This window comes from Selaginella moellendorffii, unplaced genomic scaffold (assembly GCF_000143415.4).
Source record: "Selaginella moellendorffii unplaced genomic scaffold, v1.0 SELMOscaffold_29, whole genome shotgun sequence".
Lineage (NCBI taxonomy): Eukaryota > Viridiplantae > Streptophyta > Lycopodiopsida > Selaginellales > Selaginellaceae > Selaginella > Selaginella moellendorffii.
The window spans coordinates 412,120-427,358 of record NW_003314290.1 but is presented as its reverse complement, the minus strand read 5'-3'; the positions used below and the strand labels follow the sequence as shown (position 1 = coordinate 427,358).

General features: G+C 47.4%; 3 protein-coding genes across 3 annotated transcripts; 2 read left to right on the top strand and 1 right to left on the bottom strand.

Annotated features, from left to right (window-relative positions):
* The first annotated feature begins 77 nt into the window (after positions 1-77).
* Positions 78-3,143, top strand: LOC112348386 (receptor-like protein kinase BRI1-like 3). The gene is made up of 3 exons (XM_024680769.1): positions 78-270; positions 1,007-1,427; positions 1,520-3,143. The coding sequence occupies exons 1-3, from the start codon at positions 78-80 to the stop codon at positions 3,141-3,143; spliced, it is 2,238 nt and encodes a 745-aa protein (XP_024536537.1).
* A 2,230-nt stretch (positions 3,144-5,373) lies between these two features.
* Positions 5,374-7,623, top strand: LOC112348384 (receptor-like protein kinase BRI1-like 3). Its single transcript, XM_024680768.1, has one exon. The coding sequence runs from the start codon at positions 5,374-5,376 to the stop codon at positions 7,621-7,623; it is 2,250 nt and encodes a 749-aa protein (XP_024536536.1).
* A 261-nt stretch (positions 7,624-7,884) lies between these two features.
* LOC9645608 lies at positions 7,885-12,640 on the bottom strand. The gene is made up of 17 exons (XM_024680767.1): positions 12,587-12,640; positions 12,230-12,456; positions 11,995-12,174; positions 11,784-11,887; positions 11,398-11,517; positions 10,458-10,532; positions 10,002-10,084; positions 9,824-9,943; positions 9,661-9,772; positions 9,484-9,602; positions 9,265-9,421; positions 9,028-9,206; positions 8,654-8,975; positions 8,453-8,598; positions 8,297-8,401; positions 8,162-8,250; positions 7,885-8,110 (listed from the first exon to the last, which is right to left on the bottom strand). Exons 1-17 carry the CDS (start codon positions 12,638-12,640, stop codon positions 7,894-7,896), a joined length of 2,409 nt encoding a protein of 802 aa, XP_024536535.1. The 3' UTR covers positions 7,885-7,893.
* Positions 12,641-15,239: the final 2,599 nt, after the last annotated feature.

Below are 15,239 nucleotides of genomic sequence, written 5' to 3'. Positions count from 1 at the left end.
GCGAGTGGATCTCCATCGCCAGGACGCAAAGAAGAAGAAGGAATCTCAAATATATATTTTTTAAAGGATCTTCCACAATGTTCGGAAAGATTCGCCTGACACGCCTGCCTTTAGCGTGGAGGAAGCGAGATCGCTCATTCTCCCCAGCCATGAATCTCTCGTCACGTCGACGTATTCGTGTCCGCGATTGGGATAGCTTACAACTTGGTGCTAGCAGGGACATTTCACAATTATTTCCACTGGTCGCAAAACTTTTGCCGTGGCAGCCAGGTAGTAATCACACACAAACCTCAGAGAGAGAAAAATCCCTGAGATTCATATTCGTTTCATGTTGTCCCGCAAATCGCCCTATCACAGGGTCCATGCGAAATGGAAAAGATTGTCTAGCATTCCATCAATTTCTGAATGCCACGATTGTTAGACTTTGCAGATTGGGCACTCCAAGCCACTGCTTGATACAATCTACGTGAGACTGCAATCGAACTCGCCCAGTTCTTCCTCCTTATTGCAAAATTCCCTCCAAGAAAACTCCGAGAAGAGATTACACTGGAGCTCGGCATCCCGTGCAAACATGCCACACTTTTGTAATCCATGAGCTAACGAACCCCATCCTCTCTTCAAGCGCGAGAAGCTCCTGAAAAGATTTCTCTCTTGTCGCACGAGAACTAATGCACATACCTCGTAAGTCATGTTGTCATTGCAGATCTGCTCTCCAGAGGATATGATCCACATCCTCTCTTCTTAACAAAGCATGTATCTATGGGCAAAGCAAATGATTCATTTGTGATCTTGCAAAATAATGGAACACGGACTTTTGAAAAAAAAAATGACTTCACTTTTTGACTGGCTGAGCACGAGCAGTCACCCAAAAGCGATGAGGATTATGTGGCTGATAAAAGAAACAAATTTGACTGGGGTCAGTCACTTCACTCGGTTGCAACCTAAACACGAAACTCGACTGAAGGGAGAATGTTGCTCACAATTCTCGTGCTTCTGTCACTGGCAGCTGCAAAAGAAGAAGATCGTGCAACGCTCTTGAGCTTCAAGAACCAGGTGAGCGATCCATTATCCACACTCGGTACCTGGAACACGAGTTCTGGTGTAGATTCGTGTCACTGGCATGGAGTCAATTGCTCCAGCTCGGGCCGGATCACTGGACTTGATCTTCAGTCACTATCACTGCCCAGGCCTGCTTTGCTCGATGCGATCCAAGACCTGTCCCATCTAGAGAAGCTCCACATCTCTCAGAGCAATTTCACCGGATCGTCCACCAACCGTTCGCTGCGAAGTTGCAACCTGGAAGCTCTCGACTTGTCTCGAAACAGTCTCACTGGCGATGATAATCTTCTGCTTGAGATCCTCGAGAGCTGCGGCGGGACGATCCGAGCTCTCAACCTTTCTTCCAACGAGCTCACTGGCGATAATATGCATGCCTTGCCCCTCTTCTCTCGGGAGAGTCTTGCAACTTGACGCTCTTGGACGTCTCAAACAACCGGCTCGTCGGCGAGTTTCCTAACAGGGTCCTCTCCACTTGCGTTGATCTTCGAGAGGTCTTCCTGTCCAGCAACAATCTCTCTCAGATCGTTTTCCCCGGCTGCAAAAACCTGATTAGTATCAACATCTCGTTCAACCAGATATCGGGAGAGTTATTCGCTCCCGAAAGCAGATGTACCTCACTGAAAGTTCTCGCTATCGCTCGCAACGCCTTCTCCGGGGATTTCTTCTCGCTGTTTGGAGCAAGCCAGCGCTCGCACAACTCCAGCTTGAGCACTTTCTTTCCCGTCGTTGAGAGGATCGATGCCGCCTACAACAAATTCACGGGTGAGGTTCCAGCGCATATTGGAGTGCTCACGAGGTACATGGATCTCAGCTCCAACAATCTCACCACCATAGGAAACCAGCAGCTTTGCAGCTCCAACTCAAGCCTGGAAAGTTTGCTACTACAGAACAATCGCCTGGATGGTGAGCACAATGTGTTTGCCTCCCTCCAAAGGTGTGCTCGTTTGAAGATGCTGGACGTGAGCTTCAACACGCTTGCCGGAGAACTCCCCAGCAGCCTATGCGAAAACCATCCGCAGCTCAGGCACCTGATCCTCTGGGCGAATAGCTTCGAAGGACAAATACCATCCGCTTTGGCCAAATGCAAAAACCTGGTCAACTTGATGCTGAGTTTCAATCGTTTCGAGGGAGAGGTTCCATCACAGCTCTCCGACCTGCAAGACCTGCAATGGTTGAGCTTGAGCAACAACAGGCTTAGTGGTGAGATACCTGCTGCGCTGGGACGCCTCCACAGGATGACCATACTCCAGCTAAGAGACAATCGCCTGCAAGGAGAGATTCCATCGGAGCTCGAGCAGTGCGAGAATTTGCTGGTGATAGACTTTGCCGGCAACTTGCTGAGTGGAAAAATCCCTGCTCGCATCGGCAAAAGCTCGAGTAGCGTCCTGACACTGGTACCTCAAGTAGAGAGAAACTTGGGAGAGTTGAGGTTCGTGATACCGGCGCTGAATCTTCCATCCTGCACTGGAGCGAGTGGAGTTTTCGGAGTCCAGGGAATTGCGCTGGAGGATTTTGAAGCATTGCTTGCCGCGAGAACCAGGTGTGATGCTCACGTCGGTTTCTTTCCCCCGGTTACTCTCGATCTCAGCAGCCCCATTTACTTGGACGTCTCGAACAACAACCTCACTGGAGAGATACCGCTCGAACTTGGCAGGATGGAGGATCTTATAGTCCTTGGTCTCGCCTACAATTCTCTCACAGGAGAAATCCCGACAGGCTTTGGAACCATCCGGAATCTGGACACGGTCGACATGTCGCACAATCTCCTCCAAGGTGGCATTCCGGGCGGCTTTGCGAGTCTTGGCACTCTCACCCGGCTCAACGTCTCGTATAACAACCTGTCTGGAATCGTTCCCCAGGGCCCCCAGACTGAAACTTTTATCCTCGATGGAAATCCCCGCCTGTGCAACCATCTCGAGGTCCCGGGCTGTGCCGCCCCGGTTGATGCCACGCCACAAAGTTTTTCACGGGGTGGCGACGATGGCTTCGGCGGCATCGTTGGGATGGGAGTTGCTCTTGGAGTCGTCGCATTTGTACCCAGCGCCATTCTGTCCTTCAGGTATTTCTCGCCACTGTTCTTCTAGAGTCCTTCGAAAAAGATTGGGTGCTTCCAATGGAGTGAATCAGGCATTGTCGGAATCTCCTAACGGCGGCCACTGTATGCCCGCATAGCTCTCAGCTCTTGCAGTTAAAACGCTGTCGATACGTATCAGAGGCTGCAAGCTTCACTCGTAAGCAGGACTACAAATTCTTACAAGCTTACGTGGTCGGTATTTTATTCACGTTGACCTGTAACATGAAATAAGTAGCAAGAATAAAATGGTAATATCAACACCTTATTAGACGCTTGCGTTGTCACGACTTTGTCTTCCTCGACCTTCCTTTGGAAACTTGTGAGGCGTTGAGCGGCAATGATGGCTTTTGTGTTGTTGAATTTTGCTGCCTAGGAAGAACGTTATGAAGATTCTTCCGAAGCCTTCCAATTGGTTGCTCAGCGCTCTGAGCCAGAACCGCGGTTGCAGTTACAAACTGCTTATTTGGTCTGAGGCTTATCTCTTCCAGAGCTGACGAACTGAAATTCAAAACGAAGTGAGGTATGTGTGCCTAAAACCTATAAACTAACCGAAACTGCAAGCTTTCGCTTACAACGTTGCGAAGCTTCGAGTCGCAGCCTCGTTCATGCTGCAATGGATCGTATAATTGCGCTTCCATCTAAAGAAATCGCAAAATAAGTACCGCTCCTTTCCCTTCCTTTTACCTTGGATAAAAACAAGCTGACCATGTCCCTCACATCGTCAGGCACGCTTGTTGCGGTGCGCATGGCTGGAGGAAAAGGCAGCAGCTCCTCATACGTGGCAATTCTCTAAGGTAGGAAACGTAGTTTATGGAGATAGATACGAAAACAAATGTTTACCTTGGCCAGGAGAGAGCCATTTTGTGATGGCAACAGAATGTAGAAACAGACGAACGAAGTAGGACATCCAGTTTCAATGTCGATGTCGGACTTACAGAGAAGGCCCGTGTCCTTAAGAGTGCAACTCTTGGCAAAGAGCTGCGAAGACTGGACAACAAACAGAGTTAGCAGATCCAAAAATGTAAAGTGCATGCTATGGTACCGTGATCATTGTTTGTTGAATCAGCCCCTCCAGAAGAAACTACCACGTACGGCATGCCAAATAGCACACTTTCACGATAGCAGCGCTAGATAGACGGAGCCAATTGCGTGGAAGCAAGCAGCTGCACCAGGCTCTGGAGGAGCAACCAGCAAAGGCATTTGCATTACCGTGTCCTCTCCAACTTGAAGACAGCTTCTTGCAGACATTTCTAAATTCAGGCCTGTCGGTGACATGGCGGTTCAATCTTACACTGCACGAGAGCGATTGTCCCGTCACAGGATGTGACCTGGATGAACATGATCTTGCGGTAAGAAAATATGATAGAACCTGGTTTTATCACGTCACGAAGTCGCAACATGGCGGGATAAAGCGTGCAAAAAATCTTCCTGGTAGAGTTGAGCAAAGGTGACTGGAAGCAAAGCACTCCTTCGAGTTACCCTTGGTCATCGGCTCCAAGTTCTTGCAGCCACTCTTTGACGAGGCGTGACATGTTTGCTGAATCTGACAAAAGCAATCAGAAATCAGGTTCATATTCGTATCATGGTGTCCACTATCCCTCTTCGCAAATCGCCCCATCACACATGGCTGCTCTGGGTCCATGCGAAAAGGAAAAGTTTGTCTAGCATTCCATCAACTTGTGAATGCCGCGATTGTCACAGACTTTGCAGATTGGGCACTGCTTGATACAATGTACGTGGAACTTGAGACTGCAATCGAACTCGCGCAGTTCTTCCTCCTTATTGCAAAATTCCCTCCAAGAAAAATCCAAAAAGAGATTACACTGGAGCTCGGCATCCCGAGCAAACATGCCCAAACTTCCACACCTTTGTAATCCATGAGCTAGCGAACCCCATCCTCTCTTCAAGCGCGAGAAACTCCTGAAAAGATTTCTCTCTTGTCGCACGAGAAACTCCTGAAAAGATTTCTCTCTTGTCGCCCGAGACCTAATGCACATACCTCGTAAGTCATATGTTGTCATTGCTCTGCTCTCCAAGGAACATTGAGGATATGATCCACATCCTCCTCTTCTTAATAGCAGGCGGGGCGAAGCATGTATCTATGCGCAAAGCAAATTATTGATTTGTGATCTTGCAAACTAGTGGAACACGGACTTTTGAAAGAAAAATGACTTCACCTTTTGACTTCCGCGTCGGAGAATGAGCGCGAGCAGTCACCCTTGACTTCAACAAAAGCGATGATGATTGATGTGGCTGATAAAAGAAACAAATTTGACACTGGGGTCACAAGTCACTTTACTCGGTTGTTTGGGAGAATGTTGCTCGCAATTCTCGTGCTTCTGTCACTGGCAGCTGCAAAAGGCGAAGATCGTGCAACGCTCTTGAGCTTTAAGAACCAGGTGAGCGATCCATTATCCACACTCAGTACCTGGAACACGAGTTCTGCCGTAGATTCGTGTCACTGGCATGGAGTCAACTGCTCCAGCTCGGGCCGGATCACTGGACTTGATCTTCAGTCACTATCACTGCCCAGGCCTGCTCTGCTGGATGCGATCCAAGACCTGTCCCATCTAGAGAAGCTCCACATCTCTCAGAGCAATTTCACCGGGTCGTCCACCAATCGTTCGCTACGAGGTTGCAACCTGGAAGCTCTCGACTTGTCTCAAAACAAGCTCACTGGCGATGATAATCTTCTGCTTCAGATCCTCGAGAACTGCGGCGGGACGATCAGAGCTCTCAACCTTTCTTCCAACGAGCTCACTGGCGATGATATGCTTGCCTTGCCCCTCTTCTCCCGGGAGAGGTCTTGCAACTTGACGCTCTTGGACGTCTCAAACAACCGGCTCGTCGGCGAGTTTCCTCCCAGGATCCTCTCCACTTGCGTTGATCTTCAAAAGGTCTTCCTGTCCAGCAACAATCTCTCTCAGATCGTTTTCCCCGGCTGCAAAAACCTGATTAGTATCAACATCTCGTTCAACCAGATATCGGGAGAGTTATTCGCTCCCGAAAGCAGATGTACCTCACTGAAAGTTCTCGCTATCGCTCGCAACGCCTTCTCCGGGGATTTCTTCTCGCTGTTTGGAGCAAGCCAGCGCTCGCACAACTCCAGCTTGAGCAGCTTCTTTCCCGTCGTTGAGAGGATCGATGCCGCCTACAACAAATTCACGGGTGAGGTTCCAGCGCATATTGGAGTGCTCACGAGGTACATGGATCTCAGCTCCAACAATCTCACCACCATAGGAAACCAGCAGCTTTGCAGCTCCAACTCAAGCCTGGAAAGTTTGCTCCTACAGAACAATCGCCTGGATGGTGAGCACAATGTGTTTGCCTCCCTCCAAAGGTGTGCTAGTTTGAAGATGCTGGACGTGAGCTTCAACACGCTTGCCGGAGAACTCCCCAGCAGCCTATGCGAAAACCATCCGCAGCTCAGGCACCTGATCCTCTGGGCGAATAGCTTCGAAGGACAAATACCATCCGCTTTGGCAAAATGCAAAAACCTGGTCAACTTGATGCTGAGTTTCAATCGTTTCGAGGGAGAGGTTCCATCACAGCTCTCCGACCTGCAAGACCTGCAATGGTTGAGCTTGAGCAACAACAGGCTTAGTGGTGAGATACCTGCTGCGCTGGGACGCCTCCACAGGATGACCATACTCCAGCTAAGAGACAATCGCCTGCAAGGAGAGATTCCATCAGAGCTCGAGCAGTGCGAGAATTTGCTGGTGATAGACTTTGCCGGCAACTTGCTGAGTGGAAATATCCCTGCTCGCATCGGCAAAAGCTCGAGTAGCGTCCTGACACTGGTACCTCGAGTAGAGAGAAACTTGGGAGAGTTGAGGTACGTGACACCGGCGCTGGCTCTTCCAACCTGCACTGGAGCGAGTGGAGTTTTCGGAGTCCAGGGAATTGCGCTGGAGGATTTTGAAGCATTGCTTGCCGCGAGAACCAGGTGTGATGCTCACGTCGGTTTCTTTCCCCCGGTTACTCTCGATCTCAGCAGCCCCATTTACTTGGACGTCTCGAACAACAACCTCACTGGAGAGATACCGCTTGAACTTGGCAGGATGGAGGATCTTATAGTCCTTGGTCTCGCCTACAATTCTCTCACAGGAGAAATCCCGACAGGCTTTGGAACCATCCCGACTCTGGACACGGTCGACATGTCGCACAATCTCCTCCAAGGTGGCATTCCGGGCGGCTTTGCGAGTCTCGGCACTCTCACCCGGCTCAACGTCTCGTATAACAACCTGTCTGGAATCGTTCCCCAGGGCCCCCAGACTGGAACTTTTATCCTCGATGGAAATCCCCGCCTGTGCAACCATCTCGAGGTCCCGGGCTGTGCCGCCCCGGTTGATGCCACGCCACAAAGTTTTTCACGGGGTGGCGACGATGGCTTCGGCGGCATCGTTGGGATGGGAGTTGCTCTTGGAGTCGTCGCATTTGTACCCAGCGCTATTCTGTCCTTCAGGTATTTATCCCCACTGTTCTTCTAGAGTCCTTCGAAAAAGATTGGGTGCTTCCAATGGAGTGAATCAGGCATTGTCGGAATCTCCTAACGGCGGCCACTGTATGCCCGCATAACTCTCAGCTCTTGCAGTTAAAACGCTGTCGATACGTATCAGTTGCTGCAAGCTTTACTCGTAAGCAGGACTATAATTCTTACAAGCTTACCTGGTCGGTATTTTATTCACGTTGACCTGTAACATGAAATAAGTAGCAAGAATAAAATGGTAATATCAACACCTTATTAGACGCTTGCGTTGTCACGACTTTGTCTTCCTCGACCTTCCTTTGGAAACTTGTGAGGCGTTGAGCGGCAATGATGGCTTTTGTGTTGTTGAATTTTGCTGCCTAGGAAGAACGTTATGAAGATTCTTCCGAAGCCTTCCAATTGGTTGCTCAGCGCTCTGAGCCAGAACCGCGGTTGCAGTTACAAACTGCTTATTTGGTCTGAGGCTTATCTCTTCCGGAGCTGACGAACTGAAATTCAAAACGAAGTGAGGTATGTGTGCCTAAAACCTATAAACTAACCGAAACTGCAAGCTTTCGCTTACAACGTTGCTAAGCTTCGAGTCGCAGCCTCGTTCATGCTGCAATGGATCGTATGATTGCGCTTCCATCTAAAGAAATCGCAAAATAAGTACCGCTCCTTTCCCTTCCTTTTACCTTGGATAAAGACAAGCTGACCATGTCCCTCACATCGTCAGGCACGCTTGTTGGGGTGCGCATGGCTGGAGGAAACGGCAGCAGCTCCTCAGACGTGGCAATTCTCTAAGGTGGGAAACGTAGTTTATGGGGATAGATACGAAAACAAATGTTTACCTTGGCCAGGAGAGAGCCATTTTGTGATGGCAACAGAATGTAGAAACAGATGAACGAAGTAGGACATCCAGTTTCAATGTCGGTGTCGGACTTACAGAGAAGGCCCGTGTCCTTAGAGTGCAACTCTTGGCAAAGAGCTGCGAAGACTGGACAACAGACAGAGTTAGCAGATCTAAAAATGTAAAGTGCATGCTATGGTACCGTGATCATTGTTTGTTGAAACAGCCCCTCCAGGATTTAGTTCAATGTCGGCCTCCGAAGAAGAAACCACCACGTACGGCATGCCAAATAGCACACTTTCACTAAGCAGCGCTAGATAGACGGAGCCAATTACGTGGAAGTAAGCAGCTGCACCAGGCTCTGGAGGAGCAACCAGCGAAGGCATTTGCATTACCGTGTCCTCTCCAACTTGAAGACAGCTTCTTGCAAGATCATGGTCATCCAGGTCACTTCCTGTGACGGGACAAATCGCTCTCTTGCAGTGTAAGATTGAACCGAGCGGTAATCCATGGCACCGACAGGCCTGAATTTGTAAATGTCAGGTAAGAAAATATGATAGAACCTCGGAAACAGACCTGGCATGGTTTTATCACGTCATGAAGTCGCAACACGGCGGGATAAAGCGTGCAAAAAATCTTCCTGGTAGAGTTGAGCAAAGGTGACTGGAAGCAAAGCACTCCTTCGAGTGACCCTTCGTCATCGGTTCCAAGTTCTTGCAGCCACTCTTTGACGAGACGTGACATGTTTGCTGAATCTGGCAAAAGCAATCAGAAACACCATGAGCACGCAAAGGGAGCCATTTTGCAACGAACTCCATTGCAGTCTCTGAAAGGTGCAGTTCTCGAACTCCGTGATATCGACATGAAATTCTCCTGTGAGCTTGGGCTGAGGGTACAGGCATTGGTCGTTGGTATGATCGGAGAGGTCGAGCTCGATGAAGTCAATCATGATGCATCTGGCCGCTGCTTCCTGCAAAACACAAAGAGTGATTTCATCCAAGTTACTAGCTACGTATTTGGAGTAGGACTTACGAGAATTGCCTGTCTAAAGGATGCAGCGGGCTCACAGAAACAATTGGTGATCACGACAATTCTCTTGGTTGCTGTTTCTGGCGACCACTGACTTGAAAGTAGAGAAGACAAGCTTGACACTGGAACGATCGAATCGAGTTGTTAGTTAGTGAAACGAAAAGTGTTATGTCCGTTTACCTTGTCCAGTTCCTTCTTGGGACATCGCAGAAGCAGCCGTGAGACCATTCACAACAGCGTAGTGGAAATCTCTGTAGCTGAAAGGCGCTCGGGGCTCAAAGACAATCTCCAGCTGAAAGTCAAGAGGGATCCATGAGAAAGGTAAAGACTAAGAGATCCATACCTTGTAAGATTCCTCCCCCGGATCGAATTTGATGGCGCACAAGCCTATGCTCTCGATCGCCGGCAGCGCGCCGCTCCGGTGTGATCGCAACACCGCTAGATTGGCAAGCCGCAACAGGCACTGAATCGATCAAGATCAGCCAAGCCAATGCCAATGCAGGCCTGCATGGCGATCGTACCTGCTGGATCGATCCAAGAACAGCGCCCTGGAGGCGCGAGGCGTCGACGACGAAGCAGAGAAGTGCCATAATATTGTAAAGCCCTAACCCTCAAAACGTTTAAAGTAGGTTTCTAGGTTTAACACTTGTCTGGTTCTTGATGCAATAGAAAAGCGTGAGATCAAATGCAGGATCTACGCAAGGAACATGACGAGCGGCAACCAACTTTGCTTGGAAAAGGTCTTGTTTCGATCCGGGCGACTTACATTTTGCTCTACAATACAGTGGCCACATAGAACAGAGTGGGAAAAAGATAGACCTATGCACCTTGGGACAAGTTACGTGAAGATTTTCCTGGCTACCGGAGCAACGAGGCCTTTAAAATGCTACTCGAAAGAAAGCAAACTACTCGCTTCATGAATGGATGTTTCCTGCGAAGATAATCCGAAAGGTTTTGAGATGAAGGAACAAACATACCTTGGTTAGACACGACGAGCTTGACGCTGTGAAGCTCGTCACAGAAGCGTCGAGCAGCGATCATCTCCTTGGTCCCTGTAAAAACAGATCACCATGAAAAATTGAATTGCATTGTTTCTTAGAAATCGTCGGAGAAGATCTAAAGCAGTCAGGGCTGTTAGGGTGGTGACTGGATATGGATTCCGGTCACCCTGAAAACGATAGAATCAACATGTTTCCCCTCCCCTCTTCCCTTTCCCCCCGCGCCCCTCCAAGAACCTAGGATCCGATTCATCACCCTCGCAACCTAAAGATCGATCAATCTCGCTGCCGCTTCGCTCTCTCGATCGACACCGCCCCCGATCAATCTTGGGTTTGCGCGCTCGAGGGTACCTCCCCGCCACTCTATTTTTATTCTGCTTAGTGTTCCCGGGTCTGCTTTTCTCGCTTCCTCGTCGCTCATCTCCCGCCGCCAAAGGTTTTGCCTTTGTTGATTTAATATTATTAATGTAATATATAGACCGCCACCCATTCGATTTTGTGGATAGGAAGGTGATTGGGAAGTCGGGAGGCTCAGAGAGGCTGCGGCGGAAGTCTGAGGATTTTTTCGCCACTCCGCCTAATTCGTCCACAACATGAGATCTTTGGCTGGCATTTTGTCAAAGGTTGATTTCCCTGCCACAATTTGCCCCTGGTGCGTGTGTGCTGTTATCATCAAGTCAACCATAGACTCACAGTCACGGATCTGGGATCAAGGATGCCACCACATATGCAATGATCGACTAGGAACAAAATACAACTTTATTGAAATGCATATCAACAACATTTTCCAGTTTCTCGAGATTTTTTCAACTCTTGCATGAGCCCTGGTACATCATTGATCCTCTGGAATACCGATCTTTTCCGCCAACTTAACCGTCTCCCCTCTCCTATAATACGCATTGTAAAAAAAAAAACTCACGTCGCGAGGAGTCCATTTCGTCACCTCCCGACCCACCAAGGTTTTCAGCATCCCTTTGTAAAACAGCCGCGAGCTCGCCGTCAGCTTCTGGTCTAGACGAAAACCTGACATCCTTTGTCCCTAAAACTCATGCGAATAAACAATAAAAACAGATCAAATTGAAACTCTATACCCATGGATCGATGAAAAGCCTGCCCACTGGATACCTCCCATCTGGGATCTTCATCTCTTGACCATAAAGATTCGCCTTCCATTCCGCAAATTTCTTCCGGATCATTCTCCGATGTGGTGGCACACTCCCCGGGACGGTCAAAGAAAGAGCTTCTCTCTTCGTCAGAGGAAAACCTAGATCGAGTTAGGAGACGAATATTCTGTTCTGCACTTACAAGCCAGACTCTCGTTTTCCACTTGAAGAAACTCGTGGATTTCGACATACCCGTAGTACCATCTCACCGTGCCCCACACCTGGATGCAAACTGCTCCCTTCGTTCTAGAGCCAGGTTTTTCATCACAACAGCAGCCAGCTGATAGACATTCTCACTACTGCAGCAAATGTTTTCATGTCAAGAGCTTTGAGCTATTTGGTTTCTTATGTACCTTCCACTGGTGCTGTTCTTGAGGTCCACCGCCACCCGCAGTTCCTCGCAAAAGCCCCAGTAAACTTTGACGAAAACATTGGAGTGCCTGTGCTGCAGGCTAGTCGGGTCTTCTACATCGTCATCGTCTTCTGCAAAAAGATCTGGAGTCTCTTTGGCATAGCCCATGACAAAGTCGGAGCTGCGCAATGGCATCAGATCTACATTAGTACGTACGTTTCTGTAACGGTTCTTACCTTGCATCTGTCTTGTTCATTCGCCGGACTGAAAGCATCAATGGATAAGTAGCAGCCAACAAAAGAAAGAAACCCTCACCCTCGGCGGCCTCTTTTTCACTCGCTCCATCCTCCTTCAAGGATTCTTCCAAATCTTTATCATCGCTCGCGTTGAGCATACCAAAAGCAAGTTTGGGCAATGGCGACGTAAACTCCCGGAATGTAGTCATCAGAAGCTCTTGGATGCCCTGCAGTTTACTTTCGCCAAAAGGATCAGCTCGGAGAATGGGCATTTCAAGAGGCCGTTCACAAGATCCTACGCAAGATCATTGTCTAATGGATAGCTCTCATGCAAGTTTACATCAACATGGCCCCCACCAGGAGCATGTTGGAGAGCATGAAAATGTACATCTTGGTTTCCTGGATGCCCATGGTCTGAGCAGTGGAACTCTTCCAGCTTATGAATCCTGAGCTGGACTAGGTGACATTCCAGAGCATTGTAACTTTGTGTGGCCATGTCAGTCTAGCCAAGCTGAGAACACTTCATCTTGATCAGCCAAGCCTTTGGGATGGTGCTGAGGAGAGGGCACTCTATATTTGCCTGATCAACATCTTGGGCAGATCCAGGAGAACTCTGAGTGCTAAGGAGCTTGTCAACTTAATGCTATTCCTTTGAGATGTCATGATTTTGATGTCACTATTGGGAGTTTCTCTCCTCCATCATAGATTGTGCTAAGAGAGTGTAAGTTATAATTTTTTCTTTCCAATTTGCTAGTTTATTTTATTTATTCGACCACTACAGTTTTGGCTTTAGTTAAGTTCCCTCGCCAAAGTTCTCATCTATTGTACCAATTTCTATTTGGTTTCAGCAATTCATTGTACAAGCAACGAAGCATTAACCATCTATCTAGGGATTCCTAAATTCTCTCATAATCCCTTTCCTTAGGTTAGACTGGATTTAAAGTTCGACTACACTTCTTATAGGCATAAGCAGTTAAGCACACCAAGCCTCCAGGTCCTTAACATCCCTTAATACAACAAGATTTAATCATGAAACCCTTTAAATTCTAAACTTTAGGTGTAATATTTGCTTCGGGGTGTTGGGGGGAAACACTATGGCTTAACTGCCTAGTATAGATGTAGCGTATGTAATCATGGGATGAGATTTGGATATACTGTCACTGTGAATCCTTAGAACCTTGGGAGATAAATGGGGATAAAATAGCCACTAAAGGCTTTTTTATCAAGTAATTGCCCCTTTTTCAGTTGGTTTAAGGGGAGAGAAATAAAGTGCGTTACATGTGGTATTAGAGCAAATGGCATAGGTTCGATTCCCATTAATTAGTGGCTACTAAAAAATATAATATACCCTTAAGCAAGGTATATTCCTACCCTAAATTTGAAATTGTACATATTGGGCATCCATGTGTATGTCCTTCCTCTTGGTGGAGCACAAAGTACTTAAGTGGGGCACCACTCTATATGAAGACCAATGAGCCACAAAGCACAAAGTACTTAAGTGGGGCATCACTCTATATGAAGACCAATGAGCCACAAAGTACTTAAGTGGGGCACCACTTTATATGAGTCAAAAGCATTGTAGTTGGTTTCCTTTTCGGGAGTGAGAGTTACTCTTAAGCACTTCCTTGGGTGGCCCTTCCAGCACCACCCGAACCCATGCTTACTCCCACCTAAGGCCCCTAAGCTTTAATCTTAACCTCAAGTCAGTTTGGAAGCACAATTGGAGAGTTCCTTCAAGATTGATTCTTAGACCTTACTATCCCTACTATACTTTTGGAACCCCCTATAGCCATGGAGACACACGCTTTGGGCTTTCACTCCATGACCTATATTAGTATTTAGACTCGTTCTTAGACTCAATCTTGGACTCAACCTTAGACTCGGTCTCACACTCGATCTCGGATTCGATTTCAGACCCAACCTCGGACTTGATCTTGAACTTGATCTCGAACTCGGTCTCAGACCCAATCTTGGATCTCGGACTTAGTCTCAAACTTGGTCTTTGACTTGGTCTCGCACTTGGTCTCGGAGCTGGTCTCAAACTTGATCTTAGATTTGGTATTAAATTCAGTCTAAAAGTCGGTCTCGGATTCAATTTCGGACTTAGTCTCATTTGATAAATTTTTTATCATTTCAATCGTGCTTTTGGGGATCCTTTAGCCTATGACACTTTGGAGAGTTGGTTCCTTACAAAGAGTCATAGTAAAGATCTTTGAGAGCACTGGAGACTGGATGCACGATTGCCTACATTGTTCTCTCAAATATATACTTGTTAATCAGGAGGTGGGACAAGGTTTTGATGAGTTGAGATAAGTTTAAGAGTGATTTATAAGGGTTTAAGTATAAAGGGAAAAGGCCCATGAATAAAAGTGCACCCTTTTTCCCAATTAGTTAAGGGTCTTGAAATATTTAAGGTTAATGGTCTTTGAGTTTAAGTAATACTAAGTTGGGCTTTCCAAAAAGTTTAAATTCAAAAGTTTATAATTTGGTAAGAAGGTCCGGATCAATGAAATAATCAAGATTCTAACTGAAGAATTCACGATCAAACACAAAGCTTTAACATCATACTACTCTCAAATTTACAAATAAAACACTTAAAAAGATTATGAAAACAAATTAAAAAGATTGGGATGAATGCACCTTTAGTGCTCTTTGGGCATACTAAATAGTTTATATGGTTTCAATAAACTCAATACTATTCAAGCTTGCTTATGATGTAAAAGCTTTAACTCCACTCGAACACATTGTTCCTTTATTGCAAATGTGTGAGACACAAATCCCAAAGCCTCAAAAGTGGAGTTGAAAGGGTGCCATGTGGCAGTGGCCGAAGTGGAAGCCAAATGGGAATAACACGTTTGGAATAAAAATTCTGATTCGAAAAGTCGAGAGTGGGAGTGGAACTCCCAACGAAGGGCTCGAGGAACGAGCATGAAGCAAGTAACAAGTGAGTCCTTAGAAAAGGGACAAGAGGACCAACACATGACATGTGGAAGTGTCAAAGAAGGAGTCT